Source organism: Ambystoma mexicanum, chromosome 13, assembly GCF_040938575.1.
Source record: "Ambystoma mexicanum isolate Mex_15411 chromosome 13, UKY_AmexF1_1, whole genome shotgun sequence".
Taxonomy (NCBI): Eukaryota; Metazoa; Chordata; class Amphibia; order Caudata; family Ambystomatidae; genus Ambystoma; species Ambystoma mexicanum.
This window is the reverse complement of record NC_090938.1, coordinates 805,018,866-805,033,105: the sequence shown is the minus strand read 5'-3', so window position 1 is coordinate 805,033,105 and position 14,240 is coordinate 805,018,866. Positions and strand designations below refer to the sequence as shown.

The following is a 14,240-nucleotide window of genomic DNA, read 5'->3' as shown; positions in this document are numbered from 1 at the left end:
AAACAAACTGCCATCCCAAAACCCAAATGATTAACTCTGTCACCGAAGAAAACTGGGTCAAACACTTCTCAGAACTCTTTGACTCACCTCTAACGTCTATCGACCCTCCAACGAGACCGCTAGAGGGAAAATGGGTGGACCTCTCAGACGAAGACGAGATAAAAAAAAGTCATCAAAAGGCTGAAACTATCAAGAGCCCCTGGACCGGACGGGTTAGCAAACTCTGATTTAAAAGAATACCCCGACGACTGGTCAGCGGTATTGAGTCTGATCTTTAAAGACTGCAAAAACCGAAGGACACTACCTGATTCCTGGACTCGGGCAGTTATCGTCCCCATTTTCAAGAAGGGCATCAGAGAGGGCCCCTCCAACTATCGACCTATAGCCCTGCTGGATGTCATAGGTAAGGTCTTCGCCACAATCCTCCTGAGCTACTTTCAGAAATGGGCACGGCTTTCTCCCTCTACTGACCCACTACAAACTGGATTCCAGGAAAACGCTAGCACTGCAGCCAATATAATGATCTTGAGTATCATTAAAGACAAAGTCTTGTCGGGCGCACCAAGAGTTTTCCCCGCATTTGTCGACCTATCTCAGGCGTTCGACAGAGTTGACAGGCCTAAACTATGGAATAAACTAAAGACATGGGACTGCCCTGATGATATCCTGGCTCCCATAATCGCCCTCCACTCGAACACCAGCGTGTCTGTCCGTCTGAACAACCAAGGTCTACTATCTGACTATATACCTTCCCACCGTGGAGTGAAACAGGGCTGCCCGCTGGCGCCCGCTCTTTTCATATCGTTCCTAGGTGACTTTAAAGATTCTCAAGATACAATCATGTCATTTCCTCCCAAAGTCGGCAATGTAAGGGTCAATCGACTTCTATATGCCGACGACCTGATAATCCTCGACCACACACAGGTCGGACTCCAGCGACAACTGGATAACCTCGCACAGTACACCAAGGACAATAATTTGGAGATAAACGAATCAAAAACTAAAATCTTGATCATGCAGAAAAAGAGAAATAGGAAGAAAGAAAGCCTGCAGTGGTTCCTCTTCAAGTCAAAAATTGAAGTTGTCTCGGCGTTTAAATATCTTGGGGTCGAAATTGACAGCTCTAAGAACGCATCTAGTATGCAACAATCTTTATGGACAAAGACTAAACACCTAACAGCCCAGCTCAGAGCAGTTGATAGGAAATATGGCAAATTTAGCCTGTTACCTGCAATCCAGTTCTATAAGGCAAAAGTAATTCCGTCCCTGGCATACGGCATGGATGCAACCCCTTCAATCCCGTCCACTCTCTGGCCTAAATTGGAAGGCTTTATCTGGCGAACAGTACTTGGTCTTCCAAAATCCACATCATCTGCTGCAATAAGGCGAGAACTTGGCCTGCTCTCCTTGACTGCAATAGTGGCCCAAAGTACAATGCAACTATTTTAGAAAGATTCGACACCCGGAGAGCCTCCAAATATACTGCATGATTAACGAAGAAATCACGAAAGGAAACAACCAGATGCTAAAACACTGGGTTGAAATTCAACAACAAACATTGCAGGAGATTGCGTGTTCAGAAGATGATCTACTCCAAAATCCTTTAAGAATCAAATCGAAAATGGAATGGCTAGATTCGATGAACACAAACGAAAAAGCAGTATCAAAAAAACTGCTAAGGCATCTGCCACCTGCTCCTAACAAGCTTAGAGAACCTATGGAGTACTGCACAAAGTACCATAGTAAATTGTTAATGAAAACTCTACTAAACGCTCGTCTCAACCTACTACCCACCCAGGAAATTTTAGCTATCAGAGCAGCATCTAAGGACAAAACTTGTCGACTCTGCAAAAATTCAGAAACAATAGAAACTACAAGACATCTACTGATGGCCTGCCCGGCGATTGCACAAGAAAGGGACGCCTTCTTTGGCCCTCTACGCATAAACTGGTTCGTAGACGATGAAGATACGTGGTGGAACCGTCTAATCACAGGAGCTTGTACTAGATGGTTAATTCCGACGGCTAAACTTCTAATCATCGCCATGGAAAAGACCAACCTCCATTGATGCCAACGCGAATTTGTATCCATTAGCTAGAAGGCGTCCCAGATCTCCCCGCACAGTCTAGACGACCAAAGAGTCCATCTACTTCGTAATGACGAAAAAAAAACGCTTTGTAAAAATCTAAAAAGATTATACACAAATAAAAAAAAATAAAAAAAATGTAAAAAAAAAAGATGGAAAACCCCAAGTCAATCCTGGTTGCACCCTTAAGGTCTGGAACATGCTCCTTCCTGAATTACCCTGTGTACAAGAGCTTGCCTTCAGGAAAGAACTCCAAAAACACTTAATGCAAAGAAGTTAACCCAACAGGCTACCCCACGGACACAAGCAAGGCATTGCCATAGCAACAACTTGGTGATGTCATCCCCTCATATTACCGGATTTCTTAGCACAGTGTCACCTTTTCCTCTTCCCCTAAACCCCCCCCCCCCTTTATTGACAACCCTCTCCTTCCCTAGGACCCCTAAATGAATATGTGATGTGTGGCTTAACTACTTATACACCTGCCCTCACCCCACCCTGCGTCATCCCCAAACAAATGCTGTCATTTTAAATGCTAGTGTTTGCTCAAATGGATGTCCATCCTAATGGTTTCCACTGCCCTCACCCACCACACCCTCTAATCTCCATTTCCTGCCCCCACACCCCTTGCCCAAACCCTGCTCCTGCGTCCATTTACTCGCATCCCTCCATGCAATACTGACATGTTATGGCCCTAAGCCTGTTTTCTGATCTATTACTGGATATTTGATTGTTGTTGTTACACAATTGTCATCTTTTCACTCATTTGTTATGTCCTTGTGTTATTTCCTTTGTTGTGCAGTGCTCTGACAATTTTTGGGCCTGGTTTGTTCGTTATGAACTATACAATGAATAGTCAGAGGTAGGGATAGACAAACGGCAAGCTTAAGATAGCAGGGAGCCATTGCCAGAGGGGTGCAGTCTGGGGGACAATGGACATAAAGAAACAGGAATACAAAGATAGGAGTCTGGGGAGAACTGGACATCAAGAAACGGGAAGACAAAGGTAGTCAGGCGTCTGGGCGGAAATGTGAATAAAGAAACAGGAGGACAAAAATAGAAGTCTGGGATAAATGGGAATAAATAAACAGGAAGGCAAAGCTAGTCACGAGTCTGGGAGAAATGGGAATAAAGAAACAGGAAGACAAAGCTAGTCAGGAGTCTGGGAGAAAAGGGAATAAAAAACAGGAAGACACAGCTAGTCAGGAGTCTGGGAGAAATGGGAATAAAAAACAGGAAGACACAGCTAGTCAGGCGTCTGGGAGGAAATGTGAATAAAGAAACTGGAGGACGAAAATAGAAGTCTGGGGAGAAATGGGAATAAAGAAACAGAAATTCAAAGCTAGTCACGAGTCTGGGAGAAATGGGAATAAAGAAACAGGAAGACAAAGCTAATCAGGATCTGGGAGGAATAGGAATAAAAACAGGAAGTCAAGGCTAGTCACTAGTCTGGGAGAAATGGGAATAAAAAACAGGAAGGCAAGGAGTCTGGGAGAAATGGGAATAAAGAAACGAAGACAAAGCTAGTCGGGAGTCTGGGAGAAATAGGAATAAAGAAACAGAAAGACAGAGCAAGTAGAGTATGGGAGAGGTGGGAATAAAGAAACAGGAAGACAAAGCTAGTCAGGAATCTGGGAGGAATAGAAATAAAGGAACAGAAAGACAAAGCTAATCAGGAGTCTGGGAGGAATAGGAATAAAAACAGGAAGTCAAGCCTAGTCATGAGTCTGTTAGAAATGGGAATAAAGAAACAGGAAGACAAAGCTAGTCAGGAGTCTGGGAGGAATAGGAATAAAAAATAAGAAGCAAAGGAGTCTGGGAGAAATGGGAATAAAGAAACCGGAAGACAAAGCTAGTCGGAAGTCTGGGTGAAATGGGAATAAAGGAACAGAAAGACAAAGCTAATCAGGAGTCTGGGAGGAATAGGAATAAAAACAGGAAGTCAAGCCTAGTCATGAGTCTGTTAGAAATGGGAATAAAGAAACAGGAAGACAAAGCTAGTCAGGAGTCTGGGAGGAATAGGAATAAAAAATAAGAAGCAAAGGAGTCTGGGAGAAATGGGAATAAAGAAACCGGAAGACAAAGCTAGTCGGAAGTCTGGGTGAAATGGGAATAAAGAAACAGGAAGACAAAGCTAGTCAGGAATCTGGGAGGAATAGAAATAAAGGAACAGAAAGATAAGGAGTCTGGGAGAAATGGGAATAAAGAAACGAAGACAAAAATAGAAATCTGGGGAGGACTGTAAATAAAGAAGCAGGAAGACAAGATTAGTCAGGAGTCTTGGGAAAATCTGGAATAAATGAATAGCAAGGCAAAGCTCGTCAGGGGGAAATGGGAATAAAGAAACAGGAAGACAAAGCTAGTTGGGAGTTTGGGGGGGGGTGGGAATATACAAACAGGAAGTCTGGTATAGCTGTCAGCCAGGGGGCAGTGGGACTGAAGAAACAGGAAGGAAAATATAGTTTGAAGTCAATGGCAAATGGAAATAAACAGGGCGTGAACAATTAGGAACTCGGAAGCAGGTGGGAATGCAAAAACAGGAAGTTAAAGCGGGTGATAGGAAGTGATGGCCGAGGAAGAGCATTATGGACGTGCACAGTCTTGGTGAAACAGAAAGACGGTGAGTGTGGGAGAAAGGAAATCACCCAGCGCAGTCTTGGGGATCCTCCACTGTCCTGGTCCCTACTTTCTCCATATTCCTGGGGTATGGGCGTCATCGGGGCCAGGACTGGAGCGCGTGTCTCTAAAGCTAGCCATATATTGCTAGAAGGAGCTGGCATGTGTGCAAGGGGCTCAGCCTTGACCCCACTCGCCTTCCATTGCTATTCAAGACCCCTCTCTGCTCACCTGGGCTAGACTGCCTTCCCTGAGTGGATTTCCTGCTCACCGGGGCTAGGCCGCCTTCCCTGAGTGGATTTCCTGCTCACCGTGGCTAGGCCACCTTCCCTTAGTCGATTTCCCGCTCACCGTGGCTAGGCCTCCTTCCCTTAGTCGATTTCCCGCTCACCTGAGCTAGGCCGCCTTCCCTTAGTCGATTTCCAGCTCACAAGGGCTAGGCCGCCTTCCCTTAGTCGATTTCCCGCTCACCGGGGCTAGGCCGCCTTCCCTTAGTCGATTTCCCGCTCACCGGGGCTAGGCCGCCTTCCCTTAGTCGATTTCCCGCTCACCGGGGCTAGGCTGCCTTCCCTTAGTCGATTTCCAGCTCACAAGGGCTAGGCCGCCTTCCCTTAGTCGATTTCCCGCTCACCGGGGCTAGGCCGCCTTCCCTTAGTCGATTTCCCGCTCACCGGGGCTAGGCTGCCTTCCCTTAGTCGATTTCCCGCTCACCGGGGCTAGGCTGCCTTCCCTTAGTCGATTTCCCGCTCACCGGGGCTAGGCCGCCTTCCCTTAGTCGATTTCCCGCTCACCGGGGCTAGGCTGCCTTCCCTTAGTCGATTTCCCGCTCACCGGGGCTAGGCCGCCTTCCCTGAGCCGTTTTCCCGCTCACCGGGGCTAGACCGCACTCCCTTAGTCGATTTCCCGCTCACCGGGGCTAGGCCGCCTTCCCTGAGTCGATTGCCTGTTTCCAGCTTTTTCTCTTTTTATGATGAAGGTGAGTTTCCGGGGTCATGTCCTGCCCCCACCCTTTTCGAAGTTTGACGAGCACACTTTGTGCCTTCTTTGCATTGGCCCGGAGAAGCAATGTGCAGCTTGTGAACTGCGCAATGTTTGTTCTTTTCGTTATGTTGCCTCAGGCGTGGCTATTTAAATAGCAATTTAGTTTCATCTGGTGCGCGCTGCAGAATGAACGATGACAGGCAAGGAAGATCCCTTCACAGAGCGAGGGTGCAACTGGGTGCTGCCCGAGGTGCCCAGTAAGAGGCTGGGATACACTTGCACTCTTAGCTACACCAGCGGGGGGGGGGGGGGGTAACGTCTGAGGTACTTATTAAGGATTAAACAGAACATCGGTGCCGCAGTTCTGAAGGCGACCGTCTCCGAAAGCACTCTGGGCTATTTTCAAGGCCTCAGAGCCTCACAGTACCACGGCTGAGTCTGTACTCCCCCATTCTAGAGGGGTGGAGTTGTCTGGTGTGCACCGTGATGGGTGCTGTTGCGTAATGGCATTGTGAACTCGGGCATAAGTCTTTGGAATGTTCTAAGGATTCTGAACAGGGTTCCTGAAATATCTCACAGGCTTTGACCTTGAAGTGGTCAATTCTTCCACCATAGCAAACACGAAAGAAAGGAAGAACATGGTGTCTCCCAAAGACTTTGTGTCGCCGTCCCCATCAAGGCCACCAAAAGCTCATTCATTAGTACAGCTGTGGAAAAGACTTCCAATTCCCTCCCGAATGACCCACGGCTGATACAAGCCTTGACTTGTCATCACAGACATTTCAATAACATTGGCCTGTACCATTCCTGATGTGACGGGGCATTAGATGTTGTATGAGGGCAGCTTTTCCTGCACCAACAGCATCTCCTGGGTGTGTGCAGACATTTCTACACCTTGTTCTTCTAATACGTCACATTTCCTGTTCCTTTATGGTAGGCGCGGGCTTCTTACCCATTGGCATCTGTAATGTGCTACCACAGAGTTCCAGTTCTACAGACCTCGCTGGCCTTCCCTGCTTCCGTCACACCAAGCTTTGCCTCCAGAAGCACAGCCCCTGGACACATGACCTCGGGCTGTATATCCAAGTCTTGTGATGGGAAGCTGGGAACTGCATGACTTCATGTTTTTTAATATGCCTCTATGTTCCAATATGTGTTCAATGTGAACACGAGACATAAGCCTTAAATTTCTCCTGGGGACTGTGTGCTGTGGTACTTGTACAGAGCGGGGTCACCTAACTCCTTTTCTCCGGAGCCCTTAATAGATGCCCCTATTTGAGTAGGTGTCCCTCCTCCTAGTGAGGTAAATTGAGGGGGGACCCTTTTCAGATTAGATGTCCTTAAATAGAATTAATACAAGGAATGGCTCGTCCCTAACACTTAAGTCGACACACACTCGCCAACCTGAGACTGGCTGAACAGGTCCCCACGGTTTCCTCCCCTGGTTGCTTGTAGATCCCTTTCTGCCAAATTACCCACCCTCCCGGGTTGTGCACTTCCCGCTCCCATGTATCTCTATTGTCAAGTGCTCTCTTGGTTTTCAAAGCCTGGTCCGCGCTCAGTAAATACCCTGGTAATCATGCTACGTCCCTTCAGCACGTCTTTACATCCGAGGGAGTCATCAACTCCACCTTTCGGGGCCCATAGCATCTGTTCCTCGGGAAGAACAAGACAGGGTTTCTCTTGCGTTTCTAGGTCATCGCAATGCGCTCCAGGGCTTTACAGTGATTTGAGAGCGTCCTTCGTTGAACTGGGAACTGAAAAGTATTGCATCCACACTTATTTTGTGACCCCCTCACCAAGGGCACTGTGTGTGCTTCATAAACCTACAGCACGCACATGTTCATGCTCAAACGCCATTCTCCCAAAAACCTCCTGTGGTTAGCAAAGGGTCGGGCTCTTTTTCTGGACAGGCTCAGTTGACCTTTGGCCTCAGCTCGGCTCCCAGAGTCTTTACCAAACGGATGCCCACGATAGGAGCCCATCTGAAGATTGGAGGACCTCATACATGCTCCTGCTTAAGGCATGTGGCTTTTGAGGGCTTCCAATGCTCTGGCAGTCTCTCTAAGTTGACATCCTTCAATCCCATCCAGCGCATAGAAGATCACCTTGCCTTCAGGAAGGCTCTCGAAGCCTGACTCTTCTCTTCAACAGCCTGACAGACTCAGCCCATCTCCTGGAAGAATTGTTTCTCACCCCTTGTGGAGAATGCCAGGACACCCAATGAGTCGACAAAAGGGGGCCACATCACCACCCCGCTGAATGTTTCTTCAGTGAAGCATTTAGGAGAAGCTCAGCACGATCTTAGGTGAGGAAGGAAAACTCGGGGGCAACGCGTTTGTCTTGGAAGCAAGACAAAGCAGCGCAACACAGGTTTGAATCCCGATCGCGTGCTTCTAAACCACTCACTGGTATTAAGCGTGTTACAAAAGAACTATAAAAAGTTATAATTATAATCTTCTCCAAACAGATAAGTCTCTCTTCCATGTAACGGCAAGCACACCTCCACAACAAAATATATCCATTCCTGCATGGCCTCAGCCCACTCGCCCGCACAACTATCAATAAACTCTACACAATTGCACACATCATCTCCTCCTATAGAACACTGCTGAGACCCATGCAACATTCAGACCAGCAGGTCACTCTCCCACCCCCCGGGCAATCTGCCAAGGCACTTATTCTCCCACCAGATAACCATGGCTTGCTGCCAGGGAGCTAGCCACCGCTGCCTACCTTTGTGCCGGCTAAAACTGCTCACACGCATTTAAGAAATCTGTTCTTCAGCTCCTACATCTCTGACTGCGGGCTTCCAAAGGGCATTCCACTCACAGTGCTTTGAGGCCATACCAATGGCAGTAGGAGCTATTCTAGTGACATGTAACATAACGGATGACTCCCAACATTCTTGAACATGTAGGGTGTTTTGGGAAAAAAGCGATCAGAAAATAGATACTGCAGCCAATTAGAAGTCACCTGGATAGGAAGAGGAAAGCCTTTTCTGGCAGTAAACAGGACTGCCTAGATCTTGGAGCAGACGTTTTAGCTCTATTGCCAGCTTGGGCCTCTACTTGGAAGATGCATACTAACACAATTTAATCGAAAAAAAACTGTCTGTATGGACGTTTTGTTCGATTTGGGTGTTAACAATTAGGTCGAGGCCAACACATGAGGAACGGGGGCTGCAGGGGTGTCCCCCGCATCCTTAACATTGGGGGCGGGGGACACAAATTGCTCGGGCCCCTGTTTACAACGAACTGTCAAAACAAGGGCCCGAGCAGTTACACTGCTGGCAGGCCAGCTGCAAACAAAACCTACACGACCAGACACCGCAGACCCCGTGTCACAGGCTCGAAGGAGTGATGGCTCCCTGTGTCCAGGTGGTATGTGATTAGGGAACCATAGCTTCGTCTCTGGATACGCTGGATTCCCGAGCCTCAACCCTAGCGAGACAAGACCTTCAGATGTAGATTTAGAGGAGCAGCCTGCGCATGCACCCCCAAGCCGTGGTCTCCCAGTGCAGGTGGGGTGCTAATGGTGGGCGTCCTGAGAATCCATGTCCAAACTCGCACATTTCTGTGTTGGAGTTGAAGGCTATTTTTCTGGCAATTAAAGCATTTCTTACTGCAATGCTAGTTTTTTATCTCCGTTATCTGGGAGTCTACTGACAAAATACACACCTGGGAATATATTGTAGCTCAAAACATGTACAGTTGCGACTCATCCTCTAGGTGTTCAGAAAGACCAGGCTGATTTGCTGCTGGCCTCATGCATTGGTGCTCCTGGACTCTATGACCCGCCCACTAGTTGATCTTTTTGGATGGCTACTCAGTCCTATAAGAAATACAGCAGGTGCACACTTTGGATGGGTCGAGGTTGCCCGTTGTGAGGTTTTTTGTTCCTCACAAGGACAGGAAGGTTGTGTGCGTTGACGCATTGGAACACGACTGCTTGACACAACCACCACTTCCTATTCCTAAGGTCCTTTGCAAACTTCATGTACAGGGATGAGCTCCTTGTTGAATGAGGACGCTTTGGTTCTTGGAACTCAAACAGAAGTCCCTGCGTCCTCCTATGGGAACAGAAGTCCCTGCGTCCTCCTATGGGAACAGAAGTCCCTGCGTTCTCCTATGGGAACAGAAGTCCCTGCGTTCTCCTATGGGAACAGAAGTCCCTGCGTCCTCCTATGGGAACAGATGTCCCACCTCCTCCTATGGGAACAGAAGCCCCTGCGTCCTCCTATGGGAACAGAAGTCCCCGCGTCCTCCTATGGGAACAGAAGTCCCTGCGTCCTCCTATGGGAACAGATGTCCCGCCTCCTCCTATGGGAACAGAAGCCCCTGCGTCGTCCTATGGGAACAGAAGCCCCTGCCTCCTCCTATGGGAACAGATGTCCCGCCTCCTCCTATGGGAACAGAAGCCCCTGCGTCGTCCTATGGGAACAGAAGCCCCTGCCTCCTCAGAAGTCCCTGCCTCCTCCTATGGGAACAGAAGTCCCCGCCTCCTCCTATGAGAACAGAAGTCCCCACGTTCTCCTATGGGAACAAAAGTCCCAGCGTCCTCCTATGGAAACAGAAGTCCCCACGTCCTTCTATGGGAACAGCATTCCCTGCGTTCTATGGGAACAGCATTCCTCGCGTTCTCCTATGGGAACAGAAGGACGCAGGGACTTCTATAGGAACAGAAGTCCCTGCGTCCTCCTATGGGAACAGATGTCCCGCCTCCTCCTATGGGAACAGAAGCCCCTGCGTCGTCCTATGGGAACAGATGTCCCATCTCCTCCTATGGGAACAGAAGCCCCTGCGTCCTCCTATGGGAACAGAAGTCCCTGCCTCCTCCTATGGGAACAGATGTCCCGCCTCCTCCTATGGGAACAGATGTCCCGCCTCCTCCTATGGGAACAGAAGTCCCCGCCTCCTCCTATGAGAACAGAAGTCCCCACGTTCTCCTATGGGAACAGATGTCCCCGCGTCCTCCTATGGGAACAGATGTCCCTGCGTCCTGCTATGGAAACAGAAGTCCCCACGTCCTTCTATGGGAACAGCATTCCTCGCGTTCTCCTATGGGAACAGGAGGACGCAGGGACTTCTGTGGGAACAGATGTCCCGCCTCCTCCTATGGGAACAGAAGTCCCCGCGTCGTCCTATGGGAACAGAAGCCCCTGCGTCGTCCTATGGGAACAGAAGCCCCTGCCTCCTCCTATGGGAACAGAAGCCCCTGCGTCGTCCTATGGGAACAGAAGTCCCTGCCTCCTCCTATGGGAACAGAAGTCCCTGCCTCCTCCTATGGGAACAGAAGTCCCTGCGTCCTCCTATGGGAACAGATGTCCCACCTCCTCCTATGGGAACAGAAGCCCCCGCGTCCTCCTATGGGAACAGAAGTCCCCGCGTCCTCCTATGGGAACATATGTCCCGCCTCCTCCTATGGGAACAGAAGCCCCTGCGTCGTCCTATGGGAACAGAAGCCCCTGCGTCGTCCTATGGGAACGGAAGCCCCTGCGTCGTCCTATGGGAACAGAAGTCCCTGCCTCCTCCTATGGGAACAGAAGTTCCTCCTATGGGAACAGAAGTCCCCGCCTCCTCCTATGAGAACAGAAGTCCCCACGTTCTCCTATGGGAACATAAGTCCCAGCGTCCGCCTATGGAAACAGAAGTCCCCACGTCCTTCTATGGGAACAGCATTCCCTGCGTTCTATGGGAACAGCATTCCTCGCGTTCTCCTATGGGAACAGGAGGACGCAGGGACTTCTGTGGGAACAGATGTCCCGCCTCCTCCTATGGGAACAGAAGTCCCTGCGTCCTCCTATGGGAACAGATGTCCCGCGTCCTCCTATGGGAACAGATGTCCCGCGTCCTCCTATGGGAACAGAAGTCCCCGCGTCCTCCTATGGGAACAGAAGCCCCTGCGTCGTCCTATGGGAACAGAAGCCCCTGCCTCCTCCTATGGGAACAGAAGTCCCTGCCTCCTCCTATGGGAACAGAAGTCCCTGCGTCCTCCTATGGGAACAGAAGTCCCTGCGTCCTCCTATGGGAACAGAAGCCCCTGCGTCCTCCTATGGGAACAGAAGTCCCCGCCTCCTATGGGAACAGAAGTCCACGCGTCGTCCTATGGGAACAGAAGTCCCCGCGTCGTCCTATGGGAACAGAAGTCCCCGCGTCGTCCTATGGGAACAGCATTCCCTGCGTCATCCTATGGGAACAGCATTCCCCGCGTCCTCCTATGGGAACAGCATTCCCCGCGTCCTCCTATGGGAACAGAAGTCCCCGCGTCCTCCTATGGGAACAGAAGTCCCCGCCTCCTCCTATGGGAACAGAAGTCCCCGCCTCCTCCTATGGGAACAGAAGTCCCCGCCTCCTCCTATGGGAACAGAAGTCCCCGCCTCCTCCTATGGGAACAGAAGTCCCCGCGTCCTCCTATGGTAACAGAAGTCCCCGCGTCCTCCTATGGGAACAGAAGTCCCCGCCTCCTCCTATGGGAACAGAAGTCCCCGCCTCCTCCTATGGGAACAGAAGTCCCCGCCTCCTCCTATGGGAACAGAAGTCCCCGCCTCCTCCTATGGGAACAGATGTCCCGCCTCCTCCTATGGGAACCGAAGCCCCCGCCTCCTCCTATGGGAACCGAAGCCCCCGCATCCTCCTATGGAGCTACCACATCATCCGAGGCTTCTGTAAGAGCTGATGTGGCATTTCTCAACTGGCCACTGGGTGGTTTTAGATGGACGTTGGAAGGAAGTATGTGGCAGCTCTGCGCGTGTCCCGAAAATATCATTTTTTCTTTGTTGAATGCTACAGTGAAGAGACCTCTTTCAGGGTGACTACTCCATCTCCCCTCTTAAGACACTGCCTCCTCTTAGTGGAGTGGATCCTGAACCTGTGGCACTTTGGACATCAAGTTATACGTAGTAGCCTTGCCTCGGCCAGCAGAACACATGTGTTGCCACCTCTCCCAGTGGTACATCCTGGCATGAGCTTTCTTAAAGATCAGGCTGTACTGCATACGTGCCCTTCCTTTCTGTCAATGGTTTGATTAGAATTTCATATTGATCTGGAAGTGCATCTTTCAACCTCCTTTCCTGTCCTAGTGCTGAGCAACAGAGGACTTTGCCTAGAAGTCTCCAGAGAGTTATGGCGATACATCAGAATCTTACAGGAAATCATGCTGGTCTCTACCTGTAGAGATATCAGACCGGCCCTTAGGCCATCGAAGACCTGTACCCCAAGATGGGTAGTTCCTTGTATTTTGCTCCCCTGGTCTTCATGCTCACCTAATAAGAGCTATGGCAGCCACTGTAGCCTTTCAGAGACCTGTCCCTCTGGACACTACATGCAAGGTGGCACGCACTTTATCCAAGATGCAAAACCTAGAATCACTGCAAGATTTGGCCAGTCACCTTTATCCAACATTTTTGGTATAATCACGTTTAGGGATTGATTGCATTGAGGAGCTGTTTGCAAGTATAAGAAAGGGGGACCTGGATTATGGAGAAAAGTAAGTGACTTACCATAGCGAGTACTTTTCCCTTAGTCTGTAGTCCCACTTGCCCCACGAGAGCCTCCTGTGTTCCCTTCTTGTGTTTGTCGCGGAGAGGTGGGCTGGGAAGGTGAGTGGGCATCTGGCCGCATGCACAATGGTTTATAATTTGCAACTCTGCAGCAAGACGTGCTTTGGTCCTCTTCATAGATGGCGCATATATCTCCAAAGTATGACGGGCACAGGACTTGGGCCTCAGAGAACAGTGGTCACAATGTTGAGTAACTTATCTTTTTCACGCCCTGAAGACCCACATGCCTTGAATACATGATCTTATGCCTCTTTCCTCCTCACACAGGTGGCCTTTACATGTAACCAGGACTGGACTCCAGCAGAAGATACTTCCAGGCCCAGTGCTCGGGGCCCAGAGGGCGAATAAGTCAGACTGAAAGGATTGGTGATTGGGCACAAGTCCTGAGTGTATCAATGGCCTGAAGAGAGGGGCCAGCCCTGCTCCCATGGGACCCAGTCAGTGCAGGAGCAACAGGGAATCTGCCAGTAGGTGCCAGAAGCACTAGGAAGCACCTCCACGCATCTCGCGCAACACCGCCACCACCTGGTATTGCATAGTAATAAAGGGATTTTCCACACCCCAATATGTGCTTGCAGTGTCATTCTGTGTGTGTGTGTGTGTGAGAGATAGAGAGAGAGAGAGAAAAAACAAAGAAAAGAATGAATTTGACCATGCGCACGGCAATTGCATGATGGGCGATCAACCTCAGGAAATGTGTAGAGCAAAACCGCACACATTTTCCTATGCTAACTGCACAACAAAAACAGATCTATTTACTCTGTGGGGACACAGCCTACAGGCGCAGTCCTCCCTGTCACATTTAGTTGGAAGGTGACAGCCAGGAGTACATGAAAGCAGCAAGAGGAGAAGGGCACCACTTTCCTCCTGCCATTGCCAGCCTAATTAAATATCAACAGCTCCATGGATCCACCCTATTCTTTCTCTGGCTGCTGGTGGCAGCACATACTGATAAGAGTTAATTGAAGCAGGCTTCCGGGAGGCCTGGTTGCAGGT

General features: G+C 49.8%; 1 protein-coding gene across 2 annotated transcripts in view; it reads left to right on the top strand.

The window, feature by feature from the left end:
- HSD17B8 (hydroxysteroid 17-beta dehydrogenase 8) overlaps positions 1 to 13,809 on the top strand; it is a 162,683-nt gene extending 148,874 nt beyond the window's left edge. For both annotated transcript variants that reach the window (XM_069635243.1, XM_069635244.1), the window contains one exon: positions 13,512 to 13,809. In XM_069635243.1, coding sequence (XP_069491344.1) covers positions 13,512 to 13,528 — 17 coding nt within the window. In that variant the 3' untranslated portion in view covers positions 13,529 to 13,809. The remainder of the gene's footprint in view (positions 1 to 13,511) is intronic.
- The last annotated feature ends 431 nt before the right edge of the window (positions 13,810 to 14,240 follow it).